At 43.6% G+C, this 21,084-nt stretch overlaps 2 protein-coding genes across 3 annotated transcripts in view; one reads left to right on the forward strand and one right to left on the reverse strand.

Moving 5' to 3' along the window:
• The window catches only part of EIF2AK4 (eukaryotic translation initiation factor 2 alpha kinase 4), a 41,057-nt gene extending 35,803 nt beyond the window's left edge, over positions 1-5,254 (reverse strand). The window contains exons 1-3 of the mRNA XM_075712798.1: positions 5,102-5,254; positions 3,129-3,244; positions 1,799-1,901 (exon numbers count right to left, since the gene is read on the reverse strand). Of these exons, the coding sequence (XP_075568913.1) occupies positions 1,799-1,901; positions 3,129-3,244; positions 5,102-5,254 (372 nt within the window). The remainder of the gene's footprint in view (positions 1-1,798; positions 1,902-3,128; positions 3,245-5,101) is intronic.
• Positions 5,255-10,888: 5,634 nt separating this feature from the next.
• GPR176 (G protein-coupled receptor 176) overlaps positions 10,889-21,084 on the forward strand; it is a 43,575-nt gene continuing 33,379 nt past the window's right edge. The window contains exons 1-2 of one of the 2 annotated variants that reach the window (XM_075713099.1): positions 10,889-11,115; positions 19,693-19,799. In XM_075713099.1, coding sequence (XP_075569214.1) covers positions 10,889-11,115; positions 19,693-19,799 — 334 coding nt within the window. Of the gene's footprint in view, positions 11,118-19,692; positions 19,800-21,084 lie in introns of both variants that reach the window. The other variant, XM_075713100.1, reaches the window with a different exon arrangement.

The raw sequence follows: 21,084 nt of genomic DNA on the forward strand, positions 1-21,084 counted from the left end.
AGCAGCAGCACTGAGTAGGATTTGCATGTACAGGTGGGAGAACAGCTGAACTAAATTGTACCATCTGCCTGTAACAGGCTGACATTTAGAAGATTCTCAAACACTGTATCCCCTGCTTGAAAGTAAGAACGAAGCCAGAAGGCAATTCAGAATAGAAAGAATACCACAATACACATATATCTAATGTTCAAACTAAAATATCTTTCCCAGGTTACTATTCAGAAGGCAAGGTGATCACGCATGCACACACATGTATTAAAAAAGGAGGAATCTCAGTAATTAAAAAAACCCACAATCAATCTGCTGTTCAGTTTGACAGGTAACAGGTATTTTCAAATTTTCCATATTCAAGAACACACTTAATAAAGAATATGTGTCAAGGCAGAGAGAACAGTTATCTCCCTTTCCCTGCAGAGAAAGTAATTCAGGACTGCATTGTATATGTCATTCATCAAAAATATGTATCATACATGTAACTTACAACTGTTATCTACACATTGCTGGGGCAAGCACAATTCTTGCTTTGGAAAACTAACATCAGGAAAACTTACGACACATTTGTAGCTCCTTTCAATGAGATCAGAAATCAAACTGGGATTTAAAGCCCTATAGGCCAATAGCTTTCCTGGGGTCAGTTGTGAGCAGACTGAGAATATATCGCATGGTTTAGTGGTTACTTAGGGAATTTGAACCTTGTATTTCCTATTAATTGTCCATAGAACAAAGAAAGAGAGAAAAATCCAGAATACACTGTTAAACTGCTAATTTCCAAAGAGACTGAAAAAAATTGAGGAAATTCTTGGTTATTGAACAGAATGAGCAAAACAGTATCTGGCTAGAACAGTTCTTTTGAAAGTATCTGTAGAAAAATTGACAATGAAAATAGAAGTATAGTATGTAAATGGAAAAAAAGGCTTGATGTGACAAGACTGAACGACAGGCAACCCCTGCCAAACCTGTAAAGTTGACAGGCTTAGGAAACTGAAAGCAGAGTATTATCCCATTTCAGCATATAACAACTTCCACAGCTGTGTATTTCTCAATTTTAAAAAGGAAAATAAAGTGAATCAAATATGTTCACCTGTAACATTTCCAAATAGTGATGACAAACATAACATAAACCCTGCTTTCACCACGATTTCAATGTTTGCAAGTAATTCTTTGAATCGTTTCAGTCCTCAGCAACAACGGAAAGGTATTTTTAATGCCAAACATACCTGGGGACTTATAAAATCCCTTAAAACAGATACTAGTTCTAAGCTGCACATGTTTCTCCATCTTTCTCTTTTTATCCTATTCGTGGGGAAGTCAAGTATGACTTCCTAAACACAGTAGGAAAAAAAGGCACAATGACCTGGAGTGACTGTGCTACAGCCACAGAAGGTGAGCTAACTAAGGCCTCTTGCCCTTCACTTCAGCATTAGATGAACAAGATCACACTGAAAAACTTCCCACGTAAACGCTGTTTGCTTAGACAGGTATATCCACTTACAATATTCAAATTAATCTGAATTTTAGAGTTAGTTTTGCTTTTCATACTGTGAAATGACTCAGAGTAATGCGAACCTTTAAACAGGGATACCGCTTGCACAATTTACATACGCACTGTATTTTAAGAGCATGCATATTCCAAACTTACATTAATTAGAAACATTCTTAAGAAAGAAAGTCTCTCCTTCCTTAGGAGCAACGCAACTTACCCTTCCAATGTGGATGTATTCCATTACATTATACCACAGATATTTTTAGAATTATTTAGGTCCACAGTATATTTCTCAAGGAAGTGAAAAGCTCTTACCTCTCCGCACCGTTGCTTTGCCAGTTCAGCTAGTCTGGATTTTAATTCACTTATTTTCTCATTTGACAAGCCTTTTGAATTTTTTAGCTGTATTTCAGGGACACTAGGGGACAGCAACAAAACATAAAAAAGTCCTCATTAGAAAAATTGAGTGTAAAAAGTAACAGAATGTTGACTAAAAATGGTGGGTGAGGGAAAAGGAATGAAGTTCACAGTCACCTGGCAATTAGTCAATGCTCAAATAAGCAGTACATAAATATTACATATACAACATAGAATAAAGCCGGAAATACTGTTTTATATTCCCTACCATCAAATTTTCTGGCTGCGGATTACCTGCCAGTTATACTTAAGAGAAGAACTACCAAAGAAACCCTGCAGACTCTTAACCAGTAATTTACATAACAGTCCTTTAAAAATATGACTAGCATAACATTCAGGTGTTTAAAATTTATTTATCACCACTACACAGGTTACACAAACCTAAAGAAACACATGCAATAAATAAGTAATGGCTAAATTTAAAAAAAACATTTAAAATAAAGTAAACAATTAAAATGTCTGTAGCTATGTAGCTAAAAAAATAAATGTAAATAAAATAAAATGTAAATATGTAAATATGTAGCTAAATAAAAAAAAAAAAAAGAGTGGCTGTTATATCCTGCATCACAGGGTATAACTGAGCTATCACCTGGTAAGGAACAGCACTTCCCGTATACACCGCTCATGCCACAGCACAAATGGACAGGCTCAAGGGAGTTATGCTTTGGACACAACCAGTGGCATAAGGACTGAACAAAATGGGGCACAGAGCAACACTTAACCCAGAAATTACTTGCCAACCCAAAATGCTGGGGGGCCTGATCACCTCCAATGCTTTTTACAATTCACTATGGAGAACACTCTTCCAAAATGCTTATCCAGCAGAAAACAGGAACAGCAGACACAACTAAGACAAGCAGATTGCTTTAAAAATGAAGATTCAGTCCCTCTCTCAGCAGGTCATGAGCTGAAAAAGTTTAAAAAGGGCACTAAGATGCTAGCAGGTACACCTGTGTTTACATCTCTCCAAGCTCTAAATTGGGGCTGTAGCCTTGCACTGACAAATGCATCCCTGTTATTCTCCACTGCACAAAAGACCGCATCCAATTCAGATGCCAAATTTTACAGTTGCCTATTATCAAATACCACAGGCTTAACAAATACTGACATGCAGAACGCAACAATAAGAGCAATGAATAAAAGTACATGTTTTTTCAACTTACACTTTACTATGGAAAGCAGAGACAAATGTTCAGAGCAAAAAGGTTATATTTTAATGTTCGCTTACGTATCAGGGTAGGTATGTGGACACTTGACCCACAGATCAACTTTGGTATATACTTCATTATCACCAGTCAATCCCTGAGGACGCAGAACTAAATTAATTTCAGGAGGCTGTCGTACCTAAAATGGAAGACAAAACTTTTGATTTAAAAGCGTTTTTTGGTTTTGTTTTAATGAACGCATACAACTCTCACAACCTATATTAGGGCAGAATTCAGGTGAGACTATCCAAACAGCGGAAAAAAATATATTAATATATTGACATTGCTCAATGACAGTGAACTGGTTCAGCAATTATCACAGTTTATCCAGTATGTTTTTAGAACTTCTTCAGATAGGTGTAGTTACAGTTATTAGAAAGATGATTCAGACTGAGCAAAAAGGAGGTTTTATAATAAAACCCTTGTATTCTGCCTACTGTAGGCTAGTAGTAGGAAAAAATAAATGTAATACAGGTTATTTATGGAATATCACAAATTAAAGTATTCATTACAAGAAAAATATTGTTTCTTTTGTGTTTGTTTTAGATCACTAGTAAACACCACTCAATGTTTTATTTTCTGACATGGCAACAGACTACAACATCACATCTCTATACACCTTGTGTGGCCAAACACATGGGTAGTAATTTTTTTGTATTTATATTTTTGGTTTTGGCATAAAACGAACTTTTAACAAGTATTGTTAAAATACTCCCCCCATCCTGTCCAAATTGCCTACTCAAAATCAGAATAAAGTAAAACATGCCCATATAAACATTTTAAACTTTTTCTTTTCAATTAGAAAAATACTTTTTTTTTAAAAAAAAAAAAACCAACCCAGACCTTAGTAACATGACAAATAGGTAGGGAAATAAGACCACATGGAATAACAAGTACAGAAACAGGTTAGAAGATGGTCACTATCTCCTCTATTTTCCCTTTGCATTTCCAGCAGGGAAAAGAACAGGTTAAGTCAAGAGGATGTCAGGTATGAATCTGATAGGGAGTGAAGTCTGCAACACTTATGAAAACTCAGTAAATTACTAACAGTGTTTGCATGAAACTCTATGAAAAAAAAAAAAGTTATAGGTTGCTGCAAGAATTTTATGTTCAGGTTTATGGCAGAAAAAAGACAGCTGGGCTATGATGTATTTTGTAGAAACTAATGATCAACAGAATGTAAAAAGAAATGACAGTAGCAGTGAACTTGGGGAACTGAAAAGAGTGACCGATACCTCCAGGTACAGGAAAGCAGCGCCACAGATGCAGCTGGAAAAAAATTATCAATTAGACATTGTGGGCACAAAAGAGAAATGGGAAAGACTAGTGAGTAATAGAACGGCGCACTAATTAGTTGTAATTAACAAAAAATACATAAAAATGAAAGTTAATTTATCATGGAAACAGCCACAGCTTGAGTAAACAACAGCATATAATAAATACGCAAAGATCAGCACCATGTATACCGATGAGATGAATTAATTGAGCAGGTATGTAATTAGTCGGTTAAGGGATGAATTAAGAGGCAATTTTAAAATAACCGGACAGCTAATCAAAGCGCACGTTACACGCACAGCATTAATTACAGTGCCAACGCATCGCCCTAGAGGACGGGCTGCAAAGGCGCTCGCTCAGGTACACGGCCGCCTACCCAAGCCGGGGGGGACAAGGGCAGCCGGCGAGAGGCAAGGTGCTCCGGGCAAGAAACGCCAGCACCTGGCAGCAGCGAGAAAGCGCCAGCAGCCTCCCCACCGCCACCGCCACCGCCACCGCCACCGCCCCCGCCCAGAGGCGCCGGCAGCGCGGCCGGGCCCCGCTCTGCCCCCCGCGGCCACCCGGCAGGAGGGGACCCGCGGCGCTGCCGCCCCAGCCGCTGACGGGCGCGGGAAGCGCCGAGAGCGCGCAGCGAGCGGGCCCCAGCGCAAGGGCCAGGCGGCGGGCGGGCGCCCCAACACCCGGCTGGCTCCGCGCAGGCGGCGGCAGCCCCGCTCGCTACCTTCCAGGCCTGGCTCCGCCGCAGATCCTGGAAGTCCGGCCCGTAAATGGACTCCAGCACCTGCAGCTCGTTCTCCTGCCGCAGCTGGTAGCTCTCCGGCGGCTCTGCGGCCGCCTCCGCCGCCGGCTGCTGCGCGCCGCTCGCCCGGGCCATGTCAGCTCCCCCGGCGGGGGCGGGCGGCGGCCATCGCGGGCCACCCCGCGGCGCTGCCACCGTGGAAGTGGCGCCGGCCCAGCGGCGGCCGCGCTCCGCCGCGCCCCGGCACCGCCTCCGCGGCGGCGGGAGGAGGAGGAGGCGCTTGCGGCCTGGTGGTGCGTCCGGCAGCGGCGGCCGCGGGGAAGGCCGGCGCCGGTCCCGCAGCCCTCGCAGGAGCCGTGTGCCGGCGTGCGGTGGGCTGGCGGCGGCCTCGGCGCCGCGTTAGCCGCGGGCCGTGCAGGGGCGTGAACCCGACGGCTCTCGGCGGCCTTCCTGGGGCTCTGCCACCCCGTGAGGGACCGCGGCATGTTGCCCAGCGCCGCCGCGGTGCCCGGCTCTGCCCCCGCGGCCACTCGCGGTCCCGCCTGCCTCGTCCCAGACGCCCCGTCCTCGCAGCTGTGGAGGCCCGGAGTGGCTGTGCCTCATGGAATGGGAGAGTACCTCGAGTTGGAAGGGGCCCGTAAGGATCACCGAGTCCAACGCCCTGCTCCTCGCAGGGCTGTCTAAAACTAAACCGTACGACTAACAGCGTTGTCCAGATGCTCCTTGAACTCTGGCGGGCTCGGTGCTGTGATTGCTGCCCTGGGGAGCCTGTTCAGTGACCAGCCACCCTCTCGGTGAAGAACCTTTTCCTAATGTCCACTCTGAACTTCCCCAAGGTATGCCCCCAGGTGTATCTGCAAATATAGACATAGGCACCAAGTATGAGTAGCGACTGCGGATTTTTTTTATAGACCTTCAGAAAGATTTGCAAAGGGGAAAAAGAACCACAAAATTCAGAATGGATTTCACGTAGAGCTGGGCCAGGATGCACAGCCATGTGGAAACTAAAAAAATGTTTCCACTGTGGATTGCTTTCACGACTACTAGGTGGTGGAGTGTGAGCAGCCTTACTCTCTGGCTGGCTGAGCTCCAAAGTGTGGCCGGACCCTGTGAGCACCCCCTCAGCCCCTGGGTCTCCTTGGTGGGACTTGCCAGAGAGAGGCAGCCGGGTGTTGTCAGGGGAGCAGTGATAAGCAGAGAAGATGATGTGCTTTTCTTCATTTCACTTTGTGCGGTAACTACAGAACAGAAGGATTGCCACGCGATCATGTAGCCTTTAAAGTTTTGGGACCTTAATGAAAAACGCCCAAGTAAATTCATACATACAAGCTTATCTATTAGGTATGTAATCTGCAGACAAAAAAAATGCTGCAGTAGTCTGTAGCTGGCTACCATGCACCCATTACTATACTTAGGTGAATTCCTTTGTTAGGAAATGTAGGAAACAAGTGTGGTCCACTGAAACTGAATTAACTGAATCTTGGAGTTTTCTTTCTGCCTTAGACCTAGTCATGTTCATACCAGGTTCCCCATCAGTTATATTATCTTTGCCCTAAAGATCAAATTCTGTCATCTTCATTGAAAACAAGTAAAATAAGTTTCACAACCATACTTGCATTATTCTAAATCTCTCTTGTTGCAGTATAATGGACTAAATTTTTCTTTACTTTTGTCATTGCATGAAAAATCTTCTGATGCTTCTCTTTGATTTACAAGGTTTGTATCAATGGAGTTTTGGTGATCTTCACTTTACTCCCTGACCTTTGAGGACAGACTTTTTGTTATAAACAGACCACTTAAGGAGGGATTTACTCTAATGAAGTTTCTATCGCCCTCAATTTGTCCATCTGAAATTGAAAACTTGTTTCATTCTTGCATACTTTGTTTCTCTTTCCATAATTCTTATAGTCCCAGCTGGGATTATCACTTATTTAGTAACTGTTAGTTTCATAATCTCATTAGTATATAACCAAAACCAAATCTTAAACTGTTATCACTCTTCTGGTGCTGTTCCTTACCATGTCTAGGAATGCCTGGAATGTGCCTCTAGTGGTAGGGTTTTTCTGTCTCACTTTTTTTTTTTTTTTTCCCCTGTGGGAAATGCATGACCAAAGCTGTGCTTATCTTACAACAGAGATCTCCTTTTGCACAGTCAAATGTGACCTGGGGCACTGTAATTGTCCACTAGTTTATTGCACTTTTTTAGAAGTAACTGCTGTATTTGAACCACTGGTGCAGTTGAGTATGCTCATCTATCAATTTGTATATATAGTCTCTCTGTGTTAAAGATTAGAAATAAAAATTTGTGTTCTCTCCCACACAAAGATACAGCAAGAATTGCCAATTTGAAGATATGATGCAGAAGTCATTAAGAAACTTCAGTACAATTTTCTTTAACAGAAATTATGGGTTTACACTTTCCAAGCGCTTTGTGTGGGGCACGCTGCCCAGCACATGGGAAACTTCTCCCCTGTTACATTGTGTAACAATGGGTGGGTCAGGTAACGTTATGTGTTGTTAAAGCTGCCCCACTGTTCCCGTTCTTTGTTCTTCGTGACTTGGCAAAATTTTAACCAGTTGGGATGAAATGCTCTAGACCAGATGTCTACCTCAGGCTATTTTATTTTTTGTTCTTAATTTCTTCTACAATGACTCATTGTTTCCAAGTAGAAAACCAGAGAAAAATAACATAATAATAAAAACATTCTGAGAATTTCTTTTAAAAAGTCTTGTACCCCAGCAGAAGTGTGAAGATGGGTGAGGCAGAAGAGACAGCCTTTTTCAGTGTTGTGGCTTTGCTAGCTAGCCTTGTGAAAACCTGCATAAACTAAACCAAATTATATTGGCGGGGGGGGGGGGGGGGGGGAAGTATTCACATGCTCTGCACAGATTTACTGGAGTACAATGAACATCACTGAAGAGTCCTGAACATGTGCCCAGACTGCATCTGGACAGAAGCTTCCCTTCCAAAATTTAAGCCAAAATTTAAAATTCTCACATCCCACAACACTGAAATTTAATTCTAGCCATTAACATTTAATGATGTCGGATGTGAGAGTGTGCTTTTACTTCCCCCTGTGCACGGTGAGGGGAGGAGAGTCTCTCCAGGTGAAGCGCAGGAGAGAGGGGAAGGGTCCTGGAGGGAGGAGCGGAAGGAATGGGCCGCTGGGTGAGGAAAGGCACCTTGCTGGTGGCTGGGAGGTGGAAGGGAGCACGTCAGTCTGATCACAGAGACTGGCCAAAACGGCCACAGGGATGTCCGGGGACCAAAAGGAGGAGGAAGCTCATGCAGGAACCCCAGGAAACAAAGATGAGGGGAAAACATGGTGGAAGCTGTTGATTATTGCCTGGGGAAAGTGAAAAACCCTGGGACTGGCTGGGCAAAGTTAACGAGTCGGGAGGAGGGGTGGGGGGAAAGGGTAGGCGGGTGTGTGAGCCTGGGGCCAGGCTGGGAGTGGGGCAAAGCCATGAATTACTAGAAAAGAGCCTGAAGCAATGAGTTGGGAGACTCACTCCCAGAGCGGAGGCTGCAAAGGGCAGGGCCTGAACGCAGGGCGGCAGAAGCTGAGGTTGTACAGCAGCAGCCTCCAGGGCCTGCGGTGGCTGGATGGGGCGGTGGCAGTCCCCGTTGCCCTGTGGTCAGCAAACGTCTTTGAACCCATGGCAGAGCACCTTCCTCTAAGTTCGTAGGAGACGATATAGATCACAGAAACACATTTTGTCGGTTTGGAGTCCCTGAAAAAGCCTCGCTGTGCAGGGGTTATACTCATGGGTAGCTGTTCTTCCAGGGGGCACTTCCAAATTCGCTGGCCAATGGCTGAAAAAGGTTTTTTGGCTTGATTTTTAACTAGCCGTCCTCCTAAAATCTTCAAATGAAACACAAATGTGCACCCGCTATATGGATGCACACTTAAACTCCAAACTTATCATGCCTATAGAGGAGCTTTCCTGACAAATTAAGTATTAAAAAAAAAAATACCTGTTTTAACAAATAATATAGAACCATAGAGTCGTTTAGGTTGGAAAAGACCTTTAAGGTCATCCAGTCCAACCACTAACCTACGCTACCAAGTCTACTCTAAACCAATCAAGGGTAGACTAGACTAAACCATGTCCCAAAGTGCCATATCTACCCGTTTTTTGAACGCTTCCAGGGATGGGGACTCCACCACCTCTCTGGGCAGCCTGTTCCAATGCTTGACCACCCTTTCCGTAAAGAAATTTTTCCTAATTTCCAACCTAAACCTCCCCTGGTGCAGCTTAAGCCCATTTCCTCTTGTCCTATTGCTAACTACATGGGAGAAGAGACCAACACCCACCTCACTACAACCTCCTGTCAGGTAGTTGTAGAGAGCGATAAGGTCTCCCCTCAGCCTCCTCTTCTCCAGGCTAAACAACCCCAGTTCCCTCAGCCGCTCCTCATAAGGCCTGTGCTCCAGACCCTTCACCAGCTTTGTTGCCCTTCTCTGAACACGCTCCAGGACCTCAATGTCTTTCTCGTATAGAGGGGCCCAAAACTGGACACATATATGTAGATATAGAAGCTAGCACTGTCTTTCGAAACTCTGCCTTCAGAGTTACGGACCTGTTTTAAAATACCGGCGGTGGCTGCCGCGACAGAGGCTTCCCGCCTGCCCCAGCAAGGCCAGCCCCAGCGCCCCCGCGCAAAATGGCGGCGCTGCGGGCCCCGCCGAGCGCCGCGGCCACGTGATGGCGGCGCCCCGCGGGAGCGCGGCGGAGGCGGGAGCTCGGAGGCCCGGCCCCGACCCCGGCCCGGCCCGCCCCGGCCCGCCGGGCACCGCCTCCCGCGGGCGGCGGGGCTTGGCCGCTCTCCGCAGTGTGGAGCGGCGGGGCCGCGGGCGGCGGCAGGGCAGCGCAGCGCAGCGCAGCCGAGCCCGGCGCCCGGGCCGGGATGTTGGCGCCCGGAGGCGCAGCGCTGTCACCGCCAGCCGCGCTCGGTGCGGGGCGAGCGCGCAGGGGGCCACGCAGGATCATACGGAGGCTTTTTGGTTCGTTGGAGGCTCGAGTGCCCCCCGCCTTGGGATTCAAAACCAAATTAATTTTCCCCGAGAAATAGCTGGAGTGCAAGCAGTCATTGACTTCTGTGGGCGCCGTCTAAGGGTCTTCTTGGCGTCCAGTGTCGCGCAGAGCAAGGAGGGACGGGGACGGAGCCATGTCTCACCCCAGGAGGAGCGGGCAGAAGGAGAGGAGAGCGAGCTAGGAGGTGTGCCACGGGGAAAGAGATGTCTTTCCTCTCTCAGGGTTGTGAGCGCAGCTAACGCCAAAGCTGAGGATGGAGTGGGGGGACAGAGCTTGTGGTCCATCAACTTTTCCAAACCGGTGTTAATGTATAGTAAGTCCGCGTGCGTGGGAGCGTGTACGCGGCGGGCGTGAGGTGACCTTCTGGCGGGGTTAGGGAGATGAGCTGCTGTGTGGACTGTAATGTCCTCATTCACGTGTGTTACAGTAGAACACGCTGAGGAAACGCTGTGGTACTGTGAAGCAAGAAATATGGGACAGCTAATCGCAAGGAGGAGCCTGCTTTATTTTCTGCTTTTCTTTACTGGCTATCGTGATTTACAAGGTAGAAATGTGAAAAGCCAGGCTTGCTTTCTGGGACACGGCAATGTGGTGAAGATGCCTCTGAGTTTCAGAGATGGGGCTTTATCAGAAGTGCTTTTTCGCCTGTGGGCCCCGTTCAGTCATTAAAGGCAGGGGCTCAATAACCTGCGGGTATTAGGTGGCAGCAAGGAAGGCAGGAACTTTGCCATGGGATACGACAAAAGCTGGATCTCGAGGAACGAAAGCGAGCATCCCCCGTACCAGGCTGTCACCAGAGCTCTGGAGATGAGGAACACCTCGGCTGGGCAGATGGTGTGGCAGGGTGGGAACAGCAGCGAGGCTGGTGCCGCGGAGAGCGAGGAGCACGGCGAAGAGCAGACCTACAGGCATTTCACTACCACCGTGCAAATTGTCATCTTCGTAGGCTCTTTGCTGGGTAAGTGGGTGTTGCTGGAGTTTTTTGTTGATGTGGTTTGTTTATCCTTATGGTCAGGGATGCAGGCCAAATGGTAACTAACATCATTTGCTGCCTTAGTGACTCTAATTTTTGCATGTTAGGTCCTCAGGTGCATGAGTTCATGTTCCTTGTGGATTTCTGATGTGCGAAAGCTTTAACTATAAAAAGTTAGCTATTCATCACAGATGAGAACTGATACATTATATATATGAATCACTTAGTAAACTTTTCTATCAGAATTTTAAATGGGCAAAAATGTAATGGGTTGATTATACTCCTATTTTCAACTGTAATGGGATCTGTTCTCTTTACCATAGAAAAGGGTGTGGAGTGTTTTAAACAAGTTTTACTGAATTTCTGTTTCACACTGCAGTAACTCTGCATTTTGTCCTGCAGATTTCAGATGAATCCTTTGGAAGTACTTTATGCTGTAAGCATGTATAACCATGTGCAATCCTGCCTACTTGTTGTACTTCAATTAGGAATCATACACTTTACATAAGTGGTAGTAAACAAAAAATATATAGCCCTATAACTTTACAAATGTGTGTACATTTGCTTTCTAGGTGCTCATAGTACATTGTTTTGTTAGGAATACATGTGAATTTCTTACCCAAAAAAAAGGCAAAATAAACCTTTTGGTGAGTGAATTTAGCACTGTTTGGGAGATGAGTAAGCTGTGTTTCAGCAGAATGCTGCTACTGTCTAAGTCATTCAAAGCTAGTTACTGAAAATGATGATGAGGCTTTTCCCACAGGGCTTGACTGAGAAAGTCTCCAGCTCTCTTAGTTCAGTAGGACTTGGCTGATGGTCATTGGCTCTTATTATCAACGATTTTGTTTTTGTTTTTCCTGATCTTGAGTAATGCTAAAATCCATTTCTGTGGCCATGGTAATTAATTCTAATAGCAATTTCTTCTTGGTAATATTTAATATCACTGAAATAATTTTTAAGCAGAGGGTAAGCATAGTCTTGGAACAGCATTGAGCTCTGGGCTCAGTCAGCAATACACTTACTGGTTATTACTGTAATCACTGAGTCTTTTGGCCTCAATTATTCCTCTGTCCAGTGGGGTTAATCCTCATGGTTCTTGCTTTTTTTCTATTTAGCGCATAGGTAGTGTGGGGAAAGGACTCTCTTGTTGTGTATGTTGGATAGTGCCTGGCACAAAATGATAGCCAGCAAATAGTGTCCTAAAAATAACAAATTTGAATGAGAAAAGTCAGCATTTTAGTTCTTCGTCTTTTGGGTTTTGAGCCTTAAGAGCGTACATTTGGGTCTTATGTCCAGACTTACTTTCATGAGCATGGATACTCAAATTTTATTTGAAGAAGAAAACAGACACTGTCATATAATAATGCCTTCAGCAGCTAGGAGTTTTTAAAAACCAACCAACAAAAAAATACCATAGCTATAAACTTGGCAAGACAAAAGTACAGTAGTACCTTACAGTAGTAAGTCATGGTTTGGCGCTCCTGCAATTTGCTTTCAAGAGGTTGGCTCTGTGAAAAGATTTGGACCTGTTATAAGGGGTTTATTTGCAGATTGAATGGCCGATAAAGCCTCCAGATCAGGAGGCTTCTCCAGGCTTATCAAAGAGCAAAACAGGAGAGGAAATAATGGTTTTTTAAAATATGAAAATGCAGTAGTCCAATGACAATCGTTAGCAGTTGGCCTCGTGAATTTACAGTGATGGAAACCAATTTTAACTATTTTTTTGATGCTGCCTTCTTTTCCAGTCTCCCTGCTGCTCTGAAACACTATTTTAAGAACATTTATGACACATGCTATCCTAACAGCTGAAAACTTGAGAGTCTTTAAAAATGTCTTCCCATTTCATCCCTATGAATGTACTGCTGTTCCCTCTTTACTGAATGGAAACAAAGTCACAAAGAAGCTGAAGCCCTGATCTTCAGAAGGTCTCCAGGTTTTTGTGCCTGCATGCTCAACCCTCATAAGTGCCAGAAGTTTTGCTTGTGCACATGCTGCACACTATCTGTGCATCAACAGGGGAGAACAACTTGGTATTTACCTCACACTTATGCTTGCACAAACGTGGTTAATTAAGTTTTCCTCTTCATTTGTTCTCTGCCATGGTCCTTAGAGCATGGGTGGCATCCAGCTCTTTTCTCTCTCAGGTGGGCCCCTCGGCTGAGCTACAGAATAGCAGTTCTTTGGTCCAGTGAGTCTCAGGTTCCTCTTTGCAGAGGCGAGACCCTTCGAGGGGAATTAGGACTATCCTTCCCCCTAAAGCATGGGATGGGGGGCACTCTCCTCAGAGGTAGGGTGTATGGGTTTGAATCCTGTCTCTTTTAGGAGGATGTGCAACTCGTACATCCCATGTCAGTGCCCAAGCCACTTTGCTATTAGATAAAAGAGCACTACCCTTTTAAAAGGAGGAAATGTTTTCTGCTTTCAGCTTGAAAGGGAACAAATGTATGTGCCTCAGTCTTGATAACGAATACTGGGGTCTGACATAGGCAGCAGCCTACGGCACGGAGAGGTCCAGGTCCTACAAGAGGGAAGAATCACAGTTGGGGTTGTGAATTTAATTTGGGTTCCTGTTGTGCAGAAAAATATGATAGTCAGTTGTGAGAGAGATGTACACTATGTTTTTCTCTCCCATTTAAGACCCTTGTTTGAGACCTGTGGGGAGACCTGTAACAGTAGGAGAAATTACTGTGTTAGTTTTCCCCGTGTTGTGGAAGGACAGTGCTATGGAGAGTATTTCATGATACCTGCTAAGGGCAAGAAAGAGTCAAACTGTTATTCTTTATGGTTACTTTACAATACATTGAAAGCACATCCTCAATTTATTTATTTATTTTAGGTAGCAATAACAATTATACTAAAGTCTAGAATTTTTGTTTGTCTTTAAAAGGGATTGTGCAGTTGTGACAAGCTTGCCAAAGCTTGAACTGGCTGTGACCTTAACATGTACATCAGAGGATCTAACTGGTAGAACCAACCAGAAGTATCAAGCAGAGGTTTGCTGATTGGCAGATTTTTTCCTATTGTTTTTTGTCCGAATTTGTAGAAAGTTTTAATTGTTAAAAATTTCTGATTTTGTAAAGAATCAGATTATTCCCTGTTTGGAATGGACAAAACATAATTATTAGTCTAAAAATCACTTATAATTTAGGGCAGTTAGAGATGAAAGTTCTTCAGATAACTTGGTCACGAGTTACTGAGTTAATGAAGCTACAATGTGCTTAAACGCTATAGTTTTAAATAGCTGTTCATGTGACTTTGAGTCTGCACAAATTTCCTTCTGTTGCTTTTCCTCTGCTTGTGTGGAAGTTCTTGCTTAGCAGACTACCTATGATTTTAATTTTCAAGGACTGAGGAATAAAATGGGGTAAATCTGCATGTCTATACTTTGAACCCAACTGGTTCTACCCGTTGGTTCTACTCCTTTGGCTGTAGCCTACCACAAGATTTCAGCACAAGACAGGAGGCATTAGAGGGAGGAATTTGGTCAGTTTAGTTCTCCTGCTCAGCAGCTTGGTTTGCCTCTGTGAAGGAAAGATTTGCAGTATATTCAAGACTTGCAAGCCATTTCTGTCTGTGGTGCTTAGCTGAGCACATGAACTGGGGAATTCATCTGGGGAGCTTTAAATGCTTTGCACATGTTGGTGAACTTATGTACCAAATGCACAAGGTGAGGTACCAAGTATGTATGAGACTAGAAGGCCTTGTTAATGCTGTCTTCCTGTGCAGTTCCATGGCTGTAAGGGCAGTTCTCATAGTAATGGCATTTCCTAGCCTGTAAGCTATCAGCTCAGGGCAGGGCTAGAATAAAACAGTGAAAACGCTTGCCACTGGTGCTTGCCACTGGTGTTTCTCATTCCACTGCTTGAACTGTACTTGGATCAGGGAGTGTGGAACATGTTACAGAAAAAAATACAAGTGCGCTGAGCATCAGCAGAAGAACTAGGAAGAGACCCATGCCTCTCGTTACCACTTTCCTTTTCTGATCCACATGTGTACTTGGTACTCCCTGAAATCAAGAGAGTGGGTGCCTCAGGAACTCTGGAATGAGAAGTGCGTGTCTGCTGTGGGGTCAGGTGAGTTGTGCTCAGTAGTCTGCTTAGGCCATAGCTGTGCAGGTACAGTATGATTAAATCTGTTGCTTCTATGAAAAGTTACTATAGGAGAATAGAAGCCAAAATAATTATGCTACTTCTGTCCACTCTGTCATATGAATGACTGTTTTTTGGACCCCTCAACTGCCCCTAATTGGCTTAGCAAAAGGAAAGCTAATGTGTTGAATTTATGTGTGTAATGCAGCAACTTTCATTACCTTAAATGTGAGGGAAAGTAAAAGGCACCAATGGGAAGAGCTAGCTGATTTTACTGGCCACTGGAATGATGCGGACCGGAGCAGTGTGACATGAGAAGGAACATACGTGGTCAGTACTCATTCCCTTCGGTTGACCTAATCTTGTGTGGTAAAAGGTGTCAGGAGATTCGAGCTTTGCACGTCTGAACTTGTTTCTGAAAGGATGCAGACGTCGTCAACGGAAGAACAAGAATGTTAGAGATTTGCTTCGAGACTGATTGCTTCAGTTCCACTAATCCTGCACAGATCTATCTGCTCTGCGGTTCCCTGTGTATTCTGCCTGACTCAGGTTAGATGAATTTTTACTGCCTTGTAAGAACCGTAGGAACTGTTTTGTCTAACCTGTGTTTCAGGCCAGTTCCCTCCACCTATGCCACCAAATGGATGTGGCTAAGATGATGAAGTCAGGATTACTTGTGGAAGTGAATGATGATTTGCACTCATGGTAATACTGGCTAGGGTCTTCAGCTGGCAAATTCAAATGGCTACTATCTAAGGGATGGTGGTGTTCATGTGAAGTTGATAAAAAGAAGGATAAAATAAAATTTAGGTTTACAACTACTGCCCTGTCAAATTACTAACATTTTGAAGATGGGAGACCATATTCTCCATTCTCCTGAATTTTTTTGGCACGTTACCCTGTTTGTCTGTCTCTGGGTTCTTGTTTCAGAGTCCTTCTAAATCTGTCCACTTCACAATGTTGTTCTGCCACCTATTGCCATAGTAGCAGAGTGCCATCAGTGATACAAATTCATAACAAAAGCACAGTTTTTCATGCAGTTTCTAAAGTTGCTCCTCTTTGAGCAGCAGTAAAGTTCTGCTTGGGATTTTTTTTTTTCCTTCTTTAAATCAAAAAAAGAGATTTGATGAGTTTTGCTGATTGTGTGGGGATTTATTTGGAAGAGGACTGGCACGTACCATTGGAATGGTAGAAAAGGAAAATTGTAGTGTTCTCATAACCATGGGAAGTTGGTTCCTCTTGCTGGAGAGAAGTTAGGCTTCAGCTTTTGTATGATATGTTGTGATCATAATGGTCAGCATGGCCCAGAGCAATTCAGGCCACTGATGGTTGTCTCCATGACTCTCATTGTGCTAGGTTGTCTGTACCTTTGCCATGTACGGATAGGGCTTGTTCTCACAGGGCAAGTACAGAAACCAGGAAGTTCAGGAGCCTTTCAAGGGGATACCAGTTTTTGTTGCCTGCTACTGTGGTGAAGGGAAGATTGACTTGAGATCAGTGGGCCAGGAAAGTGAGACTCTGCTGGCTTCTTCCCTGGTGACTAATGGACTGGGAGCTACATCTGGCTGTGCAGATGCATCTGCATTGGCTTTACAGATAAGAGGACCCTAAGGTAAAGAAACTGCTGCCATTTGAGAAGCATGCAGCGCAGCAATTCTGTTATATTACCCTAGGAAAGTGTTTCTTGTTTTTTTGTTTTCCATTCTCCCCCTTCTGAGACCTGTGTAAACAGGGTGCATTCTAGATTTTCTCTTGTTTGTTCTCTCATCATGAAGACCATAGAGTGGGGTGGACCTCATGCAGTGATCTCACTCTTCCATTTTTGGGGGCATATCTCAGGCTGTTTGGGCTTCTAATATACAGAGCATGCTGTGAGGATTAACTACAGCACGGTAGGACTGCAACGCACTGCAATATATTTCAGTAACACACAGCAGAGCAGCCAGGCTGCAAAGGGGGATCACCAGTGCTGTTGGTGTTACTCATCACAAATTCGTAGTCATAAGAAATAGAGGCTTCAGATCTTTCAGTCTGGGGTCAAAGGGGTAGAGCAAAGTTTATAGGTTGTTTTTCATTGGATTTAAGAATTTAAATTTGTAACCTGAAATTTATACTATTTTTTAATTCAGATAATTTCTTCCCTCCACCCCCTCCTCCAGCATGAAAAGAAAACAGCAAAAAGTGCTAGTATATTTTTGGCTGCTATTCAGAAATGAATAAACAGTAGAGTATTTGAACATGGTAACTGTGAAAAAAGATTAGCTATTTGATTCAGAAGAATATGGAGTTACTGCCTTTACTCTTGTGGCTGTCACTAGTTTGAAAAAGGATACATGTGGACAATGACTTTTAAATAGGTGACAACTTAACTGATGAATGGCAAATCAAAGATGCTTTTTTTTTTTTTTTAAAGCTTGGGATGACATAGGGCTCCTTTTCAAAGCGAGTAAATTTTTAATAGCTTCCTTTTTATCAAAGAAGAATCTTGAGATCAGATTTGCAGTGAATATAGGAATAGAGCAATATTGCTCTACAAAGGATGTTTTTCTCTTGCCATTAGAGGTAATTAATCTGCAGAGATGAATTATTACTTAGCACAGCAACCAAATCTTTGACAGAAGGAAGAAGGAGTATTACTTCTGAGCTTTGGCAGGGAGAGGTCACTGGAGGTGGCTGCAGGTGCTTTCAGTTGAGGGCAAGGAGTGGGAGGGAGTCTTGGAAATGAAGAAGAGGCTCTCCAAAGAGCGCCTGTAGCCAGCATGCACAGTGAGCTTAGCTTGAAAGGGAGATAAAATTAATGGGCAAAATGCAATGGATGATAGCATCTTCTGTTATTCTCAGGAGAAGGGAAAGGAAGACCAGGAATAGCAGTTTTGAGGGAGATCAGGATATGGGCTCTGTCACTCTTAAGATGGATTTTTCCACAGTTCACTTATTTACATACAAATTTACATACCATTAACTGCAGTTAAATGGGGGAGCTTATATGAGTTGTTATTTTACTGACTGCAGCATAGGTGTAGCTGAATGTTCGTGTCATATTAGGCTTAGGCAAGATTATATCCCATTATCATGGCTTGTAGTTTCTATTTGTTTCATGTTTCCCAGGTATGAGAGTCTGCATGTGCTCCTGAGGTTATTTGAGTCTGTTCACAATTTTCATGTTTTCCATGCAGGTAAAACTGCATGAATTTCTTCTTTAAAAAAATCATTCTTTTCAGACATTTGGGAAAAAAACCCCATACTAGACAATTGATGAAAATTACAATGAGAAAAAGATGTCCTCCATGCCAGGGTCTACTCCCCAGACTGAATATGCATCTTACAGTTAGCAAAAAATGCACAGAGAGTATCCCAAATCCAGGAAACTCTCCCAGACCTTGCATATCAGTGCCTTAATTGGGGTTTGGGGAATGAGGCTCTTGGTTACTTGCTCTTTTGTCTTCCCAAATCTGTCTTGTATAGAAAGAAATTTCACTGGAAAGGCTGAGGATGCTCTGATACACTTTGCACTCTATTCTAGTGGTTATAGCACTTTTTTTGGAAGCTGTGTGTTAGATTGGTTACCTCCTGGTTTCTAACCATGCTGTGATGATATCAAAGGGTGGTGTGCTTTGAAAGAAAACAGTGCGCTTTGAAACAGATACCAGACCAAGTGAAAAGTGAGTCTTCCCAGTCTCCTGCAGGACAACAAGAGGCAAGGCTTCAGGCTCGCCCTTTTCCTGAGGATTTCCCATAAGCTGTTTGGCTCCAGCCTCTCCCTGCCCTTGAAACTGATTTTTGTCTCCCTGTCTTGACATCTATACACATAGATGTAAAATGGAATTGTTACAGCACCTAATTTATGAAGGGATAGATCCCTTCTGGGATATAATCCGAAAATAAATGTCAGTCAGAGTAACGTGTTTGTAAAGGCAAATGTATACTAGCATAAGGAATAAATATTTGTATCTTGGAATAACTACCAGTGAAGTTTGCCACAGGCATCTTCTATAAAGAATGAAGGGAGGAATCTTGCAGTAAAAAATACTGTAGGTACATGATTAAATGCTAGACTGAGAGAATTTTTAAAGAACGAGGGGCATGTCTGCAATAGCTCCAGCAAAAATTTGTAGCCCTGCCCCCAAAAAGGGTAGAACCATCTGAGGGGGAAAAAAAAAAGGGTCTGGGGTTGGGAAGGATGTTGTTTTGTTTCTACTGGTGTCATTCTTAGAAAAACTGGAATTGGTTTAGATGAAATCTTCTAAACAAGGCACTTTGCATAAATTAACTTTGTTGCTGATTAGCTGGAATAGTTAAAGTTGGCAAAGCAAAAAGTGACTGAAAATCAAGTCTAATAAGAAGCATCAGGCAAATGTAATGATATGAGTGGTAATATTTACATGTAATAATACTTGCATAGTAATAACTTATTACAGTATCATAACATTATAGTAATAATTTTCCCCTGCATTTTTGTATGGGTGGTTCCACGCCTCAGGAATAATGGACCCTGCATCAGTAAGCCCAGTTCGGGTTGCACCCTTGATAAAATCTGTCTGGAATAGGTATTATGCTTTTGCTTTTTATGTGTTTTCAAGTGAACTACTAAGCAGTTCTCTTTGGAAGAAAAAATTGAGTTTGGGGAATGGATGAAGAAGAGGGGTTGTGAGAGCCTCTGCGGTCCCTGTTGCTATGGAGACCTCTCTTCTTCCTGTGCTTCAGCAGAGGCGCCTTGTCTGGCTTTGGCTGAGGGGTACTCAGATAGCACCGCCACATTTTAAAAGAGAGGCATTGGGAAAATAACGATTTACCCAGTCCAGAAATGTGTGAGATGCAGTAATTTATACCTAAAATACAAGTGCCTGATACTCTGGGGATACTGTATGGTAGAGCATTCTTCAGACACGTGCTCGGGGGTTAGCTGATGTCTTTAAACATTGTGTATGTCGAGGATGTTAAACTGATCCCTATTTAGGGTGAAACTGATTGATACCAGTCATTTTACTGTCTGTAGTCCCTGTGTCAACACTTTAATGGCAGCTATGAACCAGAGTTGTTTAACTAAGTGACTGGATGTCATATTTTGCTTTTCGTTGTGAGTTACATTTGCTCAAATGCCAGCTGGCGTATATATCACTAACTGTTTTGAACTTCAGTACAAGTTTAGATACATCAAGATTTTGTATTGGATATTACGGACAGTAAGTTAGTACTTCAGGCATGAATGAACCCAAGCACTTAGGAAGAATTTTAAATGGTGTTAGCTCTGTTACAGATCTCATTTATTGGCTTGCTATTGAGCAGGCACCATGGGCACTTAAATGAGTGAACTTTTCTGTTCATCTTTAATAATTAATTTCTTATTTGTGTGGTGTTGGAAAAAGTAAGTTTGCCACTTACTGGGAACATTTTTCAAGATTGAGGAAACTGCATACTTTTCTCCCACTCATCCCCAGAAAAGATGCTGGTAAGCATTTAGGTGCTGCCGAATCCCATAGGCTGGTAGAGGTGAGCCTGCTGCAGCTCTGTGTCCTCAGATCCAGCCATAGCAAGGCTGAGCACACGTTGCCAAGAGGCACACATACACACAATACATATGTACATATATGCACGAGCAGCCACACAGACTGACACAGAAAGAAAATGCAGCACTCATGCAAACACAAAGAGCACCAATGGCCTCATCCTCTTCTCTTCTCTGCCTGCTCAGGATGAAGGCCCGTTAGTATAAAATACATAAGCATATACACACGCACATCAGTATGAGTTCCTCTGTAGTAGCTGGTCTTAGACACCCAGTCTGTGCAGTAGCTGGCCCAGGATCCACTGGTTTCCTTGATGCCTCACAGAGTGACGCACAGATGTAGATGGGTCTCTCCAGT

Source organism: Pelecanus crispus, chromosome 6 (genome assembly GCF_030463565.1).
Source record: "Pelecanus crispus isolate bPelCri1 chromosome 6, bPelCri1.pri, whole genome shotgun sequence".
Classification (NCBI taxonomy): domain Eukaryota; kingdom Metazoa; phylum Chordata; class Aves; order Pelecaniformes; family Pelecanidae; genus Pelecanus; species Pelecanus crispus.